At 34.6% G+C, this 15,316-nt stretch overlaps 1 protein-coding gene across 2 annotated transcripts in view; it reads left to right on the top strand.

Moving 5' to 3' along the window:
- Positions 1-15,316, top strand: part of LOC111155451 (syntrophin gamma 1) — a 357,699-nt gene that overhangs the window by 313,388 nt on the left and 28,995 nt on the right. The window contains exon 16 of one of the 2 annotated variants that reach the window (XM_022515614.1): positions 8,385-8,495. The exons of the other annotated variant lie outside the window; for it this stretch is intronic. Within the exon in view, the coding sequence (XP_022371322.1) occupies positions 8,385-8,495 (111 nt within the window). The remainder of the gene's footprint in view (positions 1-8,384; positions 8,496-15,316) is intronic. 2 annotated transcript variants of the gene reach the window in all.

Genomic DNA, 15,316 nt, shown 5'->3' with positions numbered 1-15,316 from the left:
TGGTCAGTTTCATTCTTTAGCATGTAGCTGTCCAATTTTCCTAACACCGTTTGTTGGAGAGACTGTCTTTTTTCCATTGGACATTCTTTCCTGCTTTGTCAAAAATTAGTTGACCATAGAGTTGAGGGTCTGTTTCTGGGCTCTCCATTCTGTTCCATTGATCTATGTGTCTGTTTTTGTGCCAGTACCATACTGTCTTGATGATGACAGCTTTGTAATAGAGCTTGAAGTCTGGAATTGTGATGCCACCAACTTTGGCTTTCTTTTTCAACATTCCTCTGGCTCTTCGGGATCTTTTCTGGTTCCATATAAATTTTAGGATTTTTTGTTCCATTTCTTCAAAAAAATTGATGGTATTTTGATAGGAATTGCATTAAATGTATAGATTGCTTTAGGTAGCATAGACATTTTCACAATATTTATTCTTCCAATCCATGAGTATTTCACAGTTTTTTTTTTAAATGAAGTTCTCATTTTAGTATATTTTCCCCACCTTTCCAATAACATGACAACCACAAAATAAAAGGAAGGAGAAGGAAGATTTTTCTTCTTTAATATGTGTTCTCTCTTGATGCATGTATTTAACAAACGTTAGGTTCATTGTGTCAGTTGTATACCAGCTACTCTATTAAGGGTAAGGGATGCACTGATGAGCTAATCAGACCAACAGCTTGTAGATTTGAAGCTTTCTTTACAGTGAAGAGAAAACAGGATGGTCACAGACTGAAGTTTTGTCTGGGAAGGAAATGAACAAGGTATTGACAAACAGATTACCTCAAAAAGTCCTTTTAATAGTTTGAAGGGAAAGGGCTCTTTGAGGCATTGATATTTCTAGTGAGACCTAGATAATAAAAAGGGACCAACTATGAAATGAGTTGAGGGAAGAATTTCAATCATACAATATATAAGACCTACATCTATTCAGATTGCTGTCTAGAAAACCCACAGAATTCCCACTTATCCTCTTTTTCCTGTGCATCATTTATGTATAGGAAATCTAGAATTTCCTGTTTTCCACTGACCTCTCTGACAAATTTGCTAACAGTTTTATTCTTCTTGGATACCAGGAGACAAGTTGTAGCATGCATTCTGGTATACCAACTGGCTCATGGATATGGAAATAATGAATATATCTCTCCTTACCTCATGACACCTGAAGAACAGCTGACTTTAGCACTTCTTGTCCAACTGCACTTAACTTTATCAGCAAGGACCCTCCATGTTCCCTTTGTGCTGACCAGGAAGATATTCTGGTGTGACATTCCCATATCAACCAGTATTTCAATATAACAGGACTCTGGGAAGGAGGATGGTATAAAAGATAAGCTTGTTTTTGTTGTTGTTGTTGTTGAGTGTGGATCTGTGGAGAGGGCTGTATCACATACTGAGGGGGCAGGGTTGGATGGAAGAATTAGGCAGCATGAAAAAAATACTTCCATTTAAAAGATTTTATATAAATGAATAAATTAATGAATAATTTTGTCTATGAAAGGGTTTAAGCGCTCAGTCAAAAATTCTCCCTGCCCCTCCTAGTTCTATGCTATTCTTCTACTACTCACTACCCTTTTGCTCCGAATATAGGAGCAAAACATGCTAAAACTCTTGCAGGAAAAAAAAAAAAAAAAAAAGGAAGAAACACAAGGAAGTCATAGGAGCAGATGGAGAGGGAGGAGGTTTTCCAGACATGGTATAACCTAGAACCAAGAGTCTGTGCAATATATCACTCACAGCAATGAGAAATTGTTATATTACTAGGACATGTTTTCTCAAATGTGATGTATTTTATGACTTATGTGTAAGATCAAGTAAATTTTTAATTTTAAAACTAAATATAAAGATTGTTTTTGTTTTTGTTTTTTCCCCTCTCCACCCCCCATAGAAGACTATAGACAGATCCAGAAGGCAGTCTTTGTCTTTGGAAAGTTGTCACCTCTACTTCCATATTCTCCCAAAATCATCTCTATTATTGCCACTTGTGTTCAGGGGCCTTCTTATCTCAGAATTTGCCATATTCTACTGTTCTACTGGAAAATACTCTACAAAATTTAACTAATAGGAAAAAAAACCCTATTTATAAGCAATTTTCATTAGTATCATTTTCACAGTAATACTTTAAAGTAGGATAGTCAAGTATTACTACTTTTAATTTACAAAGAATGTACTAGTCTCTAATTAATTAAGAATCTTACCCAAGTTCATGTGGCTTAAGTTTGGGTTACATTTCAATACTTATGGCTCTAAGATCAGGATTTATTTTTATTTCAGTACATTGCCAAAAAAATGCACTACCTTTCCTGAGATAAATGCATTATAATTGGGGAAAAGATCTTACTATCTTACTGGTAATGGAAATTAGGTCAGTATATGGGGAAGAGGGCACCAAAAAGAGGTGATCAGGGAGAGGAGTTTCTGATCCATAAGATCCTCCTCATCTCATTCCATGTTGGCAACTATTGATTATACCATTGTGTGTAGTATGCATATATGTGTGTGTGTGTGTGTGTGTGCATATATATGTGATACATATGTGTGTGTGTATAACAGAATAAAAAATGGAAACAAAAATTTCATATATTTTTTAAGTTTTATTGTGGCATCATGCAAGCTCACTTTTCCAATAGAATTCTGCATGCATTTTATAGAGAACTTATTACTGCATCTTGGCTTACTTTCTATCCTGATTGGAAAGCTCTTGAGGCAAAGAACACCTGCTTCTGTCACTCCTCACTAGCACCTTATTCCTAAGAACATCAAAATCTGTTAAATAACCACAGACAATCCCACTCTCCATACACATCTCACCAACACCATCCCATCTCAGTCTACTTCTGGCTACTAGGAACCTACCATTGTATTCATCATAGCAATATATAAATCGCATGTTATAAAATATAGTGGTTTCTACTCATCTTTTTCATCATTAATATTCTTACATAGTTGCCATGTTTATCAGAGTCTTAAAAACAAAATATTGTCATAAGAAATAGGATTGCTGAAGAGTTCTTAAACTAAGTTCTTTTTTAGACCTGTGAAACTTTTACTGGTAACATGTTCAGATTCAGAATCCTCCAAATTGGCCTTAATGAATTTCTGTGAGAATTACCCATTCACATAGCTTATCTAGCCTGTTCTAACTCTTCCTAGTATATTGTGTTAACTTTTGTTTGTTTTAATACTTGCAAACATTTATTGAATACTATTTTCCAGGTACCAAGATAAGTGTGTTTTGTTTTGCTACTGATTTATCTTTTTTGTTGTTGTTGAGGTGGAGTTGGCATACAATATTATATTACTTTTAGGTGTACAACATAGTGATTCAACATTCATATACATTAGTGAGTGATTACCATGATAAATCTCGCTGTCCTCTGTCACCAAAGTTATTATGATATTAATTTTGTGTCATTGCCTCTTAACTGACAAATCTTTCAGTCAATCATTATTAGACTCATCAACTATGTTATTTTTCTTTGGAATTTCCCAATTATAGCCAAGTAGTCATTTTGCATATTCCCAAAAGTTTCCAAACCTCCTTCATATGTCTATAATATGCCTTCTTTAGCCAAAGTAAGTTTGTTGTTGTTCTTTATTTAAAATAATGAGCTTTTAAAGTCTGTTTTACCCCTTGAAAACCCATCTAGTTGAAATAGTAAATTTCTGTTTTACACTGTAATAATTACATATGAAATATTTTAAAATTTTAATCATAATTTGAGAATGTAAAAGCCTTAATTTTTTAGCTTAGCAAGATAAAAATAAAATTTCTTATACAAAACCATATATAAGTTAATGTCAGTACCTGAGCTACGTAAGTTGCTATATTTAGCAGACATTTTCCCTCCAGCCTTTTACAAGCTCCTTAGTTTTAACATGGTTAATCTCATCTAATTTCATGTCTTCATGTTCTTCCTCACCATTATAATGTTTGTATTTTTCTATGTAAATATTTAATTCTGATGAACAGTATTTTAAGCAAAATGTTCACAATTTCCATTTTCGATATTTACTAATAATATATTTAACATTTTCTTTTGTTTTTCATATATCCTATTCCTTAGTTAATTTTTAGAAATGGGATTTCTGGATCAAATAATATGAATATTTTAAGGCTTAAAATATATTAAAATTATTATCCTAAAGAATTCACATTGTTGCTAGCAATTTTATGCAAATATTTGTTACAACATAACCTTGCTAGCTTTAGTTACTAAATTTTCAGTGCTCTTTACTAAATGTTTGGCAAAGTTAAGTCATTTTAATATTATTACACTCTAGTGAAATTGAACATGCTCTTATATTTATTAAAAATAAGTATTGTTTTGCCATTTTAATGGCTTCTCCATATTATTATGGGCCTTTTTATTATATGTGTAGAATTTTCTTTACACTATACCATATATCCTATATGCCACTAAGTTTATTGCATTTCATTTTGGTAAATATACATTACTTGTACATATGAGTATATAATTTTTTGTTACTCCTGTATCTAGAACTCCCTCTTTTCAAAGTTATTCAATATTCACTTACATTATGTAGTTTTCCTACAGTTTGGCTCATTTTAAATTATTTCACTTTTTAAAACATAAGGAATTTTATTTAGAGGAAGTTGTGAGTTAAATGTTTAACTTATATTTTTTTTCCAGAAAGTTAATTGTCCCACATGATTTTATCGTTAGAAGATTCTATACAGTAGTAGAACTAAAGAAACATTTAAGACAATTTATAATATTGCATATTGCTTCTTTATAAATTGTATACTCTCATAGTAAAAATTAAGACAAAAGCACTTACTTGTTCAGAAATTAATGTCTTTGGGATGGTGACGATGTCTTTTTTTTTTTTTCTTTTTTTTTTTTTAAAGATTTTATTTATTTATTTGTCAGAGAGAGAGAGAGAGAGGGGGAGAGAGAGCAAGCACAGGCAGACAGAGCAAGAATGGCAGGCAGAGGCAGAGGGAGAAGCAGGCTCCCTGCTGAGCAAGGAGCCCGATGTGGGACTCGATCCCACGACACTGGGATCATGACCTGAGCCGAAGGCAGCTGCTTAACCAACTGAGCCACCGAGGCGTCCCGACGATGTCTTTTTTATCTAAATCTATCAAGGTGATTACTATATAGTAGTCATTCAAAAATGTTTGGTGAATAAGTAGATAAAGACTCAGCAAGATTCTGTATAAATGCATTATGTGTCCTTATAAGTTTCTCATCCTTATTTTTTTTTTTTAATTTATTTGACAGATAGATGACGAGTAGGCAGAGAGGCAGGCAGAGAGAGAGGAGGAGGCAGGCTCCCCGCTGAGCAGAGAGCCCGATGCGGGACTCGATCCCAGGACCCTGAGATCATGACCTGAGCTGAAGGCAGAGGCTTTAACCACTGAGCCACCCAGGCGCCCCTCTCATCCTTATTTTTAAGGAATTTGTGATTTTGCAATTTCATTATACCTTTTAACGTGTGAACTTTTTAATTAGCATTTGCCTTGAGTAGATTTTGGAGATACATTGTTTCCAGAATGATTTTTTTTAAGTTTTATTTCTATTGTGTTAAAATAATATAAAATTTCCCATTTTAGCCATTTTTAAGTGTATGATTTGGTGGCATTAATTGATTCACACTGTTTCTGAAACTTGTCATCACCCCAGGTAGAAACTCTGTTATCATTCAGCAGTAACTGTCATTTTCTCTTCATTACAGAATAGATTTAAAAAACATGATGCAACAACATGCTGTCTGCAAGAGGCTAACTTTACCTCTAAAGACTCAAGTGGATTAAAATAAAAACAATGTAAGAAAGTAATCCATACAAATAGTTATTAGAAGAGAGCTAGTGGCTAAATCAGTTTAAGAATAGATTTTGTCAGGGCACCTGGGTGGCTCAGTCAGTTAAGAGTCTGACTCTTGATTTGGGCTCAGGTCATGATCTCGGGGTCATGATCTTAGTTAGGATCCTGAGATGGAGGTCTGCTTCTCTCCCTCTGCATCTCCTCCTACTCACTCTGTCTCTTTGTCTCTGTCTCTCTCAAACAAATAAGTCTTTAAAAAAAGATTTTATGTTATTGTTATAGGAGACAAAGAAGAGTATTATATATTGATAAAAGGATTAATTCAAGAAGAAAATTTAACAATTATAAACATAGGCAGCAAACATCAGGGCCCCAAAATATTTTAAACATTGAGAGAATTAGAGTATTATGACTTTGTTAAATTAACATTTGTTAAGTAAAGCACAGGGTGCCAGATGGTGAGCCACAGTTCTGCAACAGACCACAAGAAAAAACTGAAATATAGGAGTTTATTACTAGCAGGTCCTGGAGGAAGGGCATGGCATGCCTTGAGGAGCCACATGGGTGGTTAAAGCAGTGAGCAGTACAGACAGCGAGACAGGACCTGGGGTGCATGCCTTTTTAAGGATCTATGGGTAGAATGCTTGGGGTTCCTGAGCTAAGCTGGACTGGTCAATTCATACCCAAAGAGCAATGTTTTAGTAAGCTGCATGGGGGGCTTATCTAAGTTGTACACAAAGCATACAGACCCTGGGAGACAAGGGATTCTATTGATCAGAAGGGCTGTTGGGGAGTCATATCAGGAACTTACATGTTTGTGACTCTGTGACTCCTATCTAGGGCATGCACTTGCACAAGGGGGCTAATGTGGGTTTAAGGTCTTACAGGCCACTTGGTCAAACTGAATGGATGCTGAGGCAGCAAAACAGCGGCTTTGCTAAACTCTGGACATGCAAGGAGACATAGACAACTCTATAATAATAGTTGGAAGTTTTGATACTCCACCTTCAATAATGGAATGAACAACCAGACAGAAGACCAATAAAGAAGTACAGAACCTGAACAAAAGTGTAACTAACTATATCTAACAGACATACACAGAATACTCCACTCAACTGGAACAGAATATACATTTTTTTCAAGTGCACATGGAACACGCTCCAGAATAGACCATATATGAGAATGTAAAACAAGTAGTAACAAATTTTAAAAGGCTGAAAACATGCAGAAATATTATTAAATAATTTAATAAATAATAGAATAATGAGAAATATAATTCATATATAAAGTCATTTTTCCAAAATAGCTTTATATTTCAATGAATTATTGAATCATGTTAAGGCCACCTGATGAAATTTAATAAACACATATAACACACTCCACTATAATAACATATTTTAAGTGGAAACCTCTCAGAAATACACACTGAGATTATTGTCAAAAATGACAGGGTCTTATCTCATTTCTAAAAATCTTTAGTCCACCTAGTTATAAGAAATATATCAGATAAATTCCAGTAGAGGGCATTCTACAAAATCTTGAGCCAAAACCAGTACTCCTCAAATTGTCAAGGACCGTCTGACAAGGATCTGAGAAACTGTCACAGACAAGTAGAGCTGAAAACAAAATGAATAAATGTAATGTGGTATCCTAGGTGGAGTCTTAGATAAAAGTCATTAAGTTGAAACTAAGAAAAACTGCATAAATGATGAACTCTGGTTAATAAAAATGTGCCAATATTGTTTCATTAATTGTGACAATGTACCATGTTATGTGATATTAAAATAGAATAAATTGTGTGATAAGAATTCTCTATACCAGGTCCTATTTTTTCTCTCCAACAAAAAAAATGCACACTTCTCACTTGCAAAAAATCTTTGGGCTTGTCTTTGGGATTCCATGTCACTATATATTCAAACAATAAGTTCATGGTCATATTGTAACTAACGTTTGGTTCTTACATAGATTTCATACTATCTAAACTTGTCTCTGTGATATTGGAAGATGGCTTTCAGTCAAATAATTCTATTGACTGGAATATTATAGATTGATGGGTTAGTTCTCTAAAATGCTTATTTTAGTAGTCTAGTGAGGGTACCATATAAATTTGTGTTGTAATTATTTGTATTGCTGATCTTTTATCTTGACGAAACTACAGATTATTAGTTTAAGCTTTAAGAGAAAGTACTACAGAATATCTATAGAATTATCAACTCAAAAATAACCTTACCACTTCTACTAATAGAAAAAAGAAACAAATAACAAATATTATTGCTTTTTCAGTAGCATAGACATATCTTTTAATTGAGCTTGTTTTTATTTCATGATAATATAAAGCAGGATACTCAAATTGATTTATTTGCACATATTTTTTGAAATAATTATTTCATGGGCACTAAAGTTATTTCTGGAAACTAAAAGATATGTTGAATAGTAAGTTATGGCCTTTGATAAATATATTTTAATTTACTTTTAATCCTATGATACAGTACTAATTTAATATGATTAACTTTTACCACTTAAAAGAGGACTATTTCTTGGTTTGAATGTAGATATTAATTTTGCTGACTTGTATATGTTTCTCTTTTTTTCCCCCTTTAGGCTATACTTTGGAGATATAAATTTTCTCAGCTTAAAGGTTCTTCAGATGATGGCAAGAGCAAAATCAAATTTTTGTTTCAGAATCCAGATACTAAGCAGATTGAAGCAAAGGTAAATACAAATTCATCATATAAACCATCATCATATAAGCTGACTGTATTAATGCCATTAAGATGCCAGGGGAGAATATTTAGGAGAACCAAAAGAGCAAAAACCCACATTATCTATTTATTTTGGGACATCCCTCATGGCCAAAAGAATAAAATCACTTTGAGATTTTAGTGGCAAAATTTCACTGAAAGGCATAACTCAAAATAAGTTAGAGCTAACTGCATTTTCTTAATTTCTTATAAACTGCATTTGTGCCACACTAAAGTAACATTCTAGGAATCAAAATAGTCACTTTCTTTGTAGTTTCACATTTTAAATAATAATTTAAATAAAAAATTCTGATTATCTATCATCGATTCCCTCTTTGAATATGAATACAAATACCCGAAGAAAAGTAGTTTTAAAATTAATTTACATTTTCCTCATGTTATTATGTGTTAATAAAATGAATAAGTGAATGATTTCTTGCTTTGTGATGCAAATTTTCAGTATTTTGAAATATATTAACTATGTTGTTTTAAACGCATCGGAAAGATTCACTACATTTATTTTTATTAATACATATATTTGTATATATTCAGAATTTAAATTATTTCAATTACTCTACAAGAAAATTCACAATAATAATGTTTGGGGTAGAACAAGTTATAAATATATTATTCCAATGTAGAGGAAAGGATAAATAACAAACACTAAAGTGAAAAACTAATGCTATGGAAATGAAAACCCATATATAATTTTTCAACTATAGATTAAAATTAACATAATTTTGTTACATTCTTGCACCTATTAAATTCAGGTGAGGAGGTCAGTCTGACAGTCAAAACCTTCCAAAGAATGACCCTCTCTGACATCTTAGGGCACATCTCCTGTAACACTGCTCTATACCCACATCAGGTCCTCTCATTCTTATTTTAACAATAACTTCTTTCTTACCTTATATATCTGCTCATTCTTGTCCCTTAACTTTTCTCCGTGGCTTTTTGTTTGAATTTCTCTGTGGATACTCTATCTCTGTCTTATATTTATCTTTGGAGTCGCCTAACTACTCTGCCTAGTCTGTAGGTTATTTAAAGCAGAAACTGTGGATACAGCCCCTTTCTGCTGGCTCTTTTCCTGCTACATTTCTCTAAAGCATTGGTGTTACACATAGTCTTGCCTTATATTTGTCTCCTGCTAGTTTAGGCAAATACCATCAAAACTTTACCCACTCCTTTTATTTAAAATTGCTGCATAATTTTCAATTCTGTTTCCATCATTGCCTCTTCCCTAAATATAGATGTATCTATGGAGCTGCCTTCTTCCCATCCCTTGCTACAGTCCTCCTCTTTTCCCCTCTGACTAGGATTGGTTGATCATTTCCTTTGTGCCAGACACTCACACTGCTCTTTAAATCAATTCTTAGTATTACCATCAAAAAATGCATTACCGGAAATACAAATCAAAACCACAATGAAATATCATCTCACACCAGTCAGAATGGCTAAAATTAACAAGTCAGGAAATGACAGATGCTGGCGAGGATGCAGAGAAAGGGGAACCCTCCTACACTGTTGGTGGGAATGCAAGCTGGTGCAACCACTCTGGAAAACAGCATGGAGGTTCCTCAAAATGTTGAAAATAGAACTACCCTCTGACCCAGCAATTGCACTACTGGGTATTTACCCTAAAGATACAAACGTAGTGATCCAAAGGGGCACGTGCACCCGAATGTTTATAGCAGCAATGCCTACAATAGCCAAACTATGGAAAGAACCTAGATATCCATCAACAGATGAATGGATAAAGAAGAGGTGGTATATATACACAATGGAATACTATGCAGCCATCAAAAGAAATGAAATCTTGCCATTTGCGATGACGTGGATGGAACTAGAGGGTATCATGCTTAGCGAAATAAGTCAATCGGAGAAAGACAACTATCATATGATCTCCCTGATATGAGGAAGTGGAGATGCAACATGGGGGGTTAAGGGGGTAGGAGAAGAGTAAATGAAACAAGATGGAATTGGGAGGGAGACAAACCATAAGTGACTCTTAATCTCCCAAAACAAACTGAGGGTTGCTGGGGGGAGGGGGGTTGGGAGAAGCGGGGTGGGGTTATGGACATTGGGGAGGGTATGTGCTATGGTGAGTGCTGTGAAGTGTGTAAACCTGGCGATTCATAGACCTGTACCCCTGGGGATAAAAATATATTATATGTTTATAAAAAATAAAAATAAATTAATATAAAAAAATGCATCACCATATTCTAATAATGGTGAATGATGTTAATATTTTCAGTTCCATATTTTGGCTAATATGGAAACTCAACCACTAGCTATTGATAGCAGTATAACATTTGATATATCACTTCTCTTCTCATTTTTTTAAGTGCTAATAAATCATAGTTGACAACAAAATCAGTTGAAACAAAAAGAGAAACTCAAAGCAATGACTAACTATAATGTTTGTACTTTAGTTCTATGTAGCATATGTTGTTTATACAGCTAATTATACTTACTTAACTTTATTACCCCACAGCTTCTAAATATTACTCATTCTTCTTATAGTGTTTTAGGCAATATTTAATAAATTCATTCATTAAGAGCTAGTTTCAGAAAATTCATTGAATGGCTTTCTTAAACTTTTAGATCATAAATTTTGGATAGGAGAAAGACAGACAAAAATAACAAAATATGACCATTGGTGAATTATGTAACCATAACGTGTGTGTGTGTGTGTGTGTGTGTGTGTGTGTGTGTGTGTATCATATATATAATATATATATAACCATAATGTGTGTGTGTGTATATCATATATATAATATATATATAACCATAATGTGTGTGTGTGTATATATAATGTGTGTGTATATATATATACACATACACACACATATAAAATATATAAATTATATAACTATAACTTCTTTAAAGACACCACCTCCTTCTATAGAAAGAAGGATAATAATACCTCTAAGGGTAACATTGAAAATACCAAGTTAAATATGGAGACTAACACAGATGAAACCAACTAATCGGCTCTATAGGATTGTTTGGCCTTACTGGTATGTATCACCTCTGCTGACATAAAAATTGTTTAAGATTTAAAACTAGGGGCACCTGGGTGGCTCAGTGGGTTAAAGCCTCTGCCTTCGGCTCAGGTCATGATCCCAGGGTCCTGGGATTGAGCCCTGTATCGGGCTCTCTGCTCAGCAGGGACCCTGCTTCCTCCTCTTTCTCTGCCTGCTTCTCTGCCTACTTGTGATCTCTGTCTGTCAAATAAATAAATTAATAAATCTTTAAAAAAAATAAAAAAAAAGAATTAAAACTACAGTTGTTATTTATAATTTTAACTTGTGAATAATAATAAAAAGTACCATCACAGGAGAACATCAAGGAGAATGCTGGCATGTGTCACATTATTGGACTTATTGGACTTCTGTATCATAAGGATGGCTTATGATTGAAATTGATGTCATTTGAGGATTCAACATTTCCTCTGTTAGAATATATTTTTTAAATTAAGGGAATAGGCAAATGATACAGTGGAAAGAAAATTAGAATCAAGTAGCCTTGAGTTAAAAATCTCCTTTTTACCATTTTCTATCTGTACTACCTAGAGCAATCTATCACCAAATTACAAATTGCTACTCTTCAAGGAAAGTATAGAAATAAATATCCCCAGGGCCTTACACATAGAAGACAGTAAAAACAAAAAACAAAAACAAAACAAAAACAAAAACAAAAACACTGATGAATGATTTTATCATTCAAAGATCTAGCATAATGACTAAGGAAATATCCAAAAATAACAGCTTTTATTATTAGGAGAGAAGTTAGTAAAGGTGATTAACGTATATAAGCTCAGTGTCCTTCCCACATTTAAAAAATTCAAGTTTATAACCATAAACCAAGTTTGCGTCATTTATTAAATGCCTGGGGTATTTTCTGTATCTTATTAATTTAATTAATTTTTAAAATTTCAGTGTAGAAAATTTGCCCTGAGTCCCTGTCTCCAAAACAGGGACAGAAACATCTCTGTATATTGTATAACTCTTCTAAATTTATGTATATCATAACATTGGAAACCATCCTGGATGGAAATTGTTCACTAGCATGCTTCCTCCACTGGATCAAGAACTTTTAAACACAAAGAATATATCTTGTAACATCATATCCCTAAGGCCTGCCCTGATGCTTGCCTGGGAGCAAGAAATAATAATTTCTTAAATTACACTAGATCATTATTTTACAACTGAGGATGGTAAGCACTTGTCTCAACATTTTATTATGAAAAATTTCAAGCATACAGCATACTTTAAGTAATTTATAGTAAAGGCCCTCTACACACTAAATTCTATGATTAGCATTTCACTGTTCTTCTTTATCATATATCTGTGTACCCATCCCTTTATCTGTCCATTAATCCATCATATTTTGACACATTTTGAAGTAAATCACAGACATCAGCATTATATTAAGCAGTTTTCAAAATGTATTTGTGGAATATTGTCTTTGTCCCTCTAATTTCAAATTCCTCACCCATTGTTTTATTGGACAATTCCTCAACTTATAGTTGTCTTTGATAGTTAACAACTGTATACTTTAAATTGCATAATCTAAATAACAAAAATAAATAAATGAATAAATAAAACTCTACCAGAAAACAATTTTAGTAAACAACAAATATACCCAGCAAGTTAAAGCATTATATTTTAGGGGTGCCTGAGTGACTCAGTTGTTAAGCAGCTGCCTTTGGCTTGAGTCATGATCCCAGGGTCCTGGGGTTGAGCCCCACATTGAGCCCCACAGTGAGCCCCACATCGAGCCCCACATTGGACTCCCTGCTCTGTGGGAAGCCTGCTTCTCCTTCTCCCACTCCCCCTGTTTGTGTTCCCTCTCTTACTGTGTCAAATAAATAAAAAAATCTTTAAAAAAAGCATTATATTTTAGTCCATGGATTTTTTAAAAATTTCATTTACAAAAGTAAGTTGTACATATACAATTTTTGACAGAAGAAATGAGAAACAGTTTCAAAAATAATCAATGACATAAAATTCCACATTACTTGAAGAAAATTTTATCTTACCTAGAAAGATCAGCTTTCTTATGACTTAGATTAACATAAAAGAGATCAAAGTGACAATTTCTACTCACAGTATTTTGATAAATATTTTGAAACTGTGTGTCATGAAGTCTCCATGTACTTCCATAAGTACATTGTAAAACTTTTGTAAATTTGGACAACAACTTGGGAATATTTTCTTCTATAATCATTAAGGTTCTTTAAAAAGTTTATTTTTAGGTTAAACATAAAGGACACATTGGTAAATAATGATGTGAAGAAAATAATTTATTACTTCACTTGTCCTAGCCTTAACTAGATAAAGCAAAACTAAACAAATACCAGTTATTGAAATTTGTTAAATCTTATAATGCAATTTATCTTTATGTGCCATTTATTGTTTATCTAATTTTTACACAAGTCATTACCCTGTAATAGTAAGAATATGAGCTTAATAGTTAAAGAGCTCTGGAGACCTGGGAGGCTTAATTGGTTAAGCGTCTGCTTTTGGCTCAGGTCATGATCCCAGAGTCCTGGGATCAGCCCTGCATCAGGCTCTGAGCAGGGATCGTACTTCTTCCTCTCACTCTCCCTCTGGGTTCCATCATTTCAAATTCCATCTGTTATCTCAAATAAATAAATAAAATCTCAAGAAAAGTAGTTAAAGAACTCTGGCTTCTGTATATAAATATGATGCCTGTTATGTAGGATGAGTTATCTAAGCTCAGACTAAGCATCCTCCAGCATAAGATGGAGAGTATTATAGTCCATGTTTTTTATGAGGATAAGAGCACATGTGCTCTTCTCAGAAGACTTGAGAATACCAACATAATTCTGTTACGTGTTCAAAAATATCCTAGAATTTGCAGAAAGTTATAGGTAAAGAAAAAGAAGAAAAGGAGTTTTTGTCATCAGCATAAAAGTAAAAAGATGCACAGAAAAGCCCATAATCCCCAAAAGATAAAAGACCATTAAAAATATTCAATTGAGGGGGGAGGAGTCAAGATGGCGGAGAAGTAGCAGGCTGAGACTACTTCAGGTAGCGGGAGATCAGCTAGATAGCTTATCTAAAGATTGCAAACACCTACAAATCCAACGGGAGATCGAAGAGAAGAAGAACAGCAACTCTAGAAACAGAAAATCAACCACTTTCTGAAAGGTAGGACTGGCGGAGAAGTGAATCCAAAGCGACGGGAAGATAGACCGCGGGGGGAGGGGCCGGCTCCCGGCAAGTGGCGGAGCAAAGGAGCACAAAATCAGGACTTTTAAAAGTCTGTTCCACTGAGGGACATCGCTCCAGAGGCTTAATTGGGGTGAAGCCCACGCGGGATCAGTGTGGCCTCAGGTCCTGCAGGGTCACAGAAGGATCGGGGGTGTCTGAGTGTCTCAGAGCTTACAGGTATTAGAACGGGGAAGCCGGCTACAGAGACAGAGCCGAGGAGTTAGCCCTAATCTCGGGGTTACCTTGAACTGGTCGCAGGCTCGGTCAGCTCGGAGCGCGGCCGGAGGCCAGGGTGACGGGAGTAATTGGGCGCTGTTCTCTGAGGGCACACTGAGGAGTGGGGCCCCAGCCTCTCGGCTCCTCTGGGCCAGAGACCGGGAGGCTGCTATCTTCATTCCCGCCCTCCGGAACTCTATGCAAAACGCTCAGGGAACAAAAGCTCCCGAAAGCAAACCCAATCTGATTGCTCAGACCACCCCGAGTAAGGGTGGTGCAACTCCGCCTGGGGCAAAGACACTTGAGAATCACTACAACAGGCTGCTCCCCCAGA

The sequence above is a fragment of the Enhydra lutris genome, unplaced genomic scaffold (assembly GCF_002288905.1).
Source record: "Enhydra lutris kenyoni isolate GAN:26980312 unplaced genomic scaffold, ASM228890v2 scaffoldscaffold41, whole genome shotgun sequence".
NCBI classification, from domain to species: Eukaryota; Metazoa; Chordata; class Mammalia; order Carnivora; family Mustelidae; genus Enhydra; species Enhydra lutris.
The sequence above is the reverse complement of the archived record's forward strand: the minus strand, read 5'-3'. Positions and strand labels throughout refer to the sequence as shown.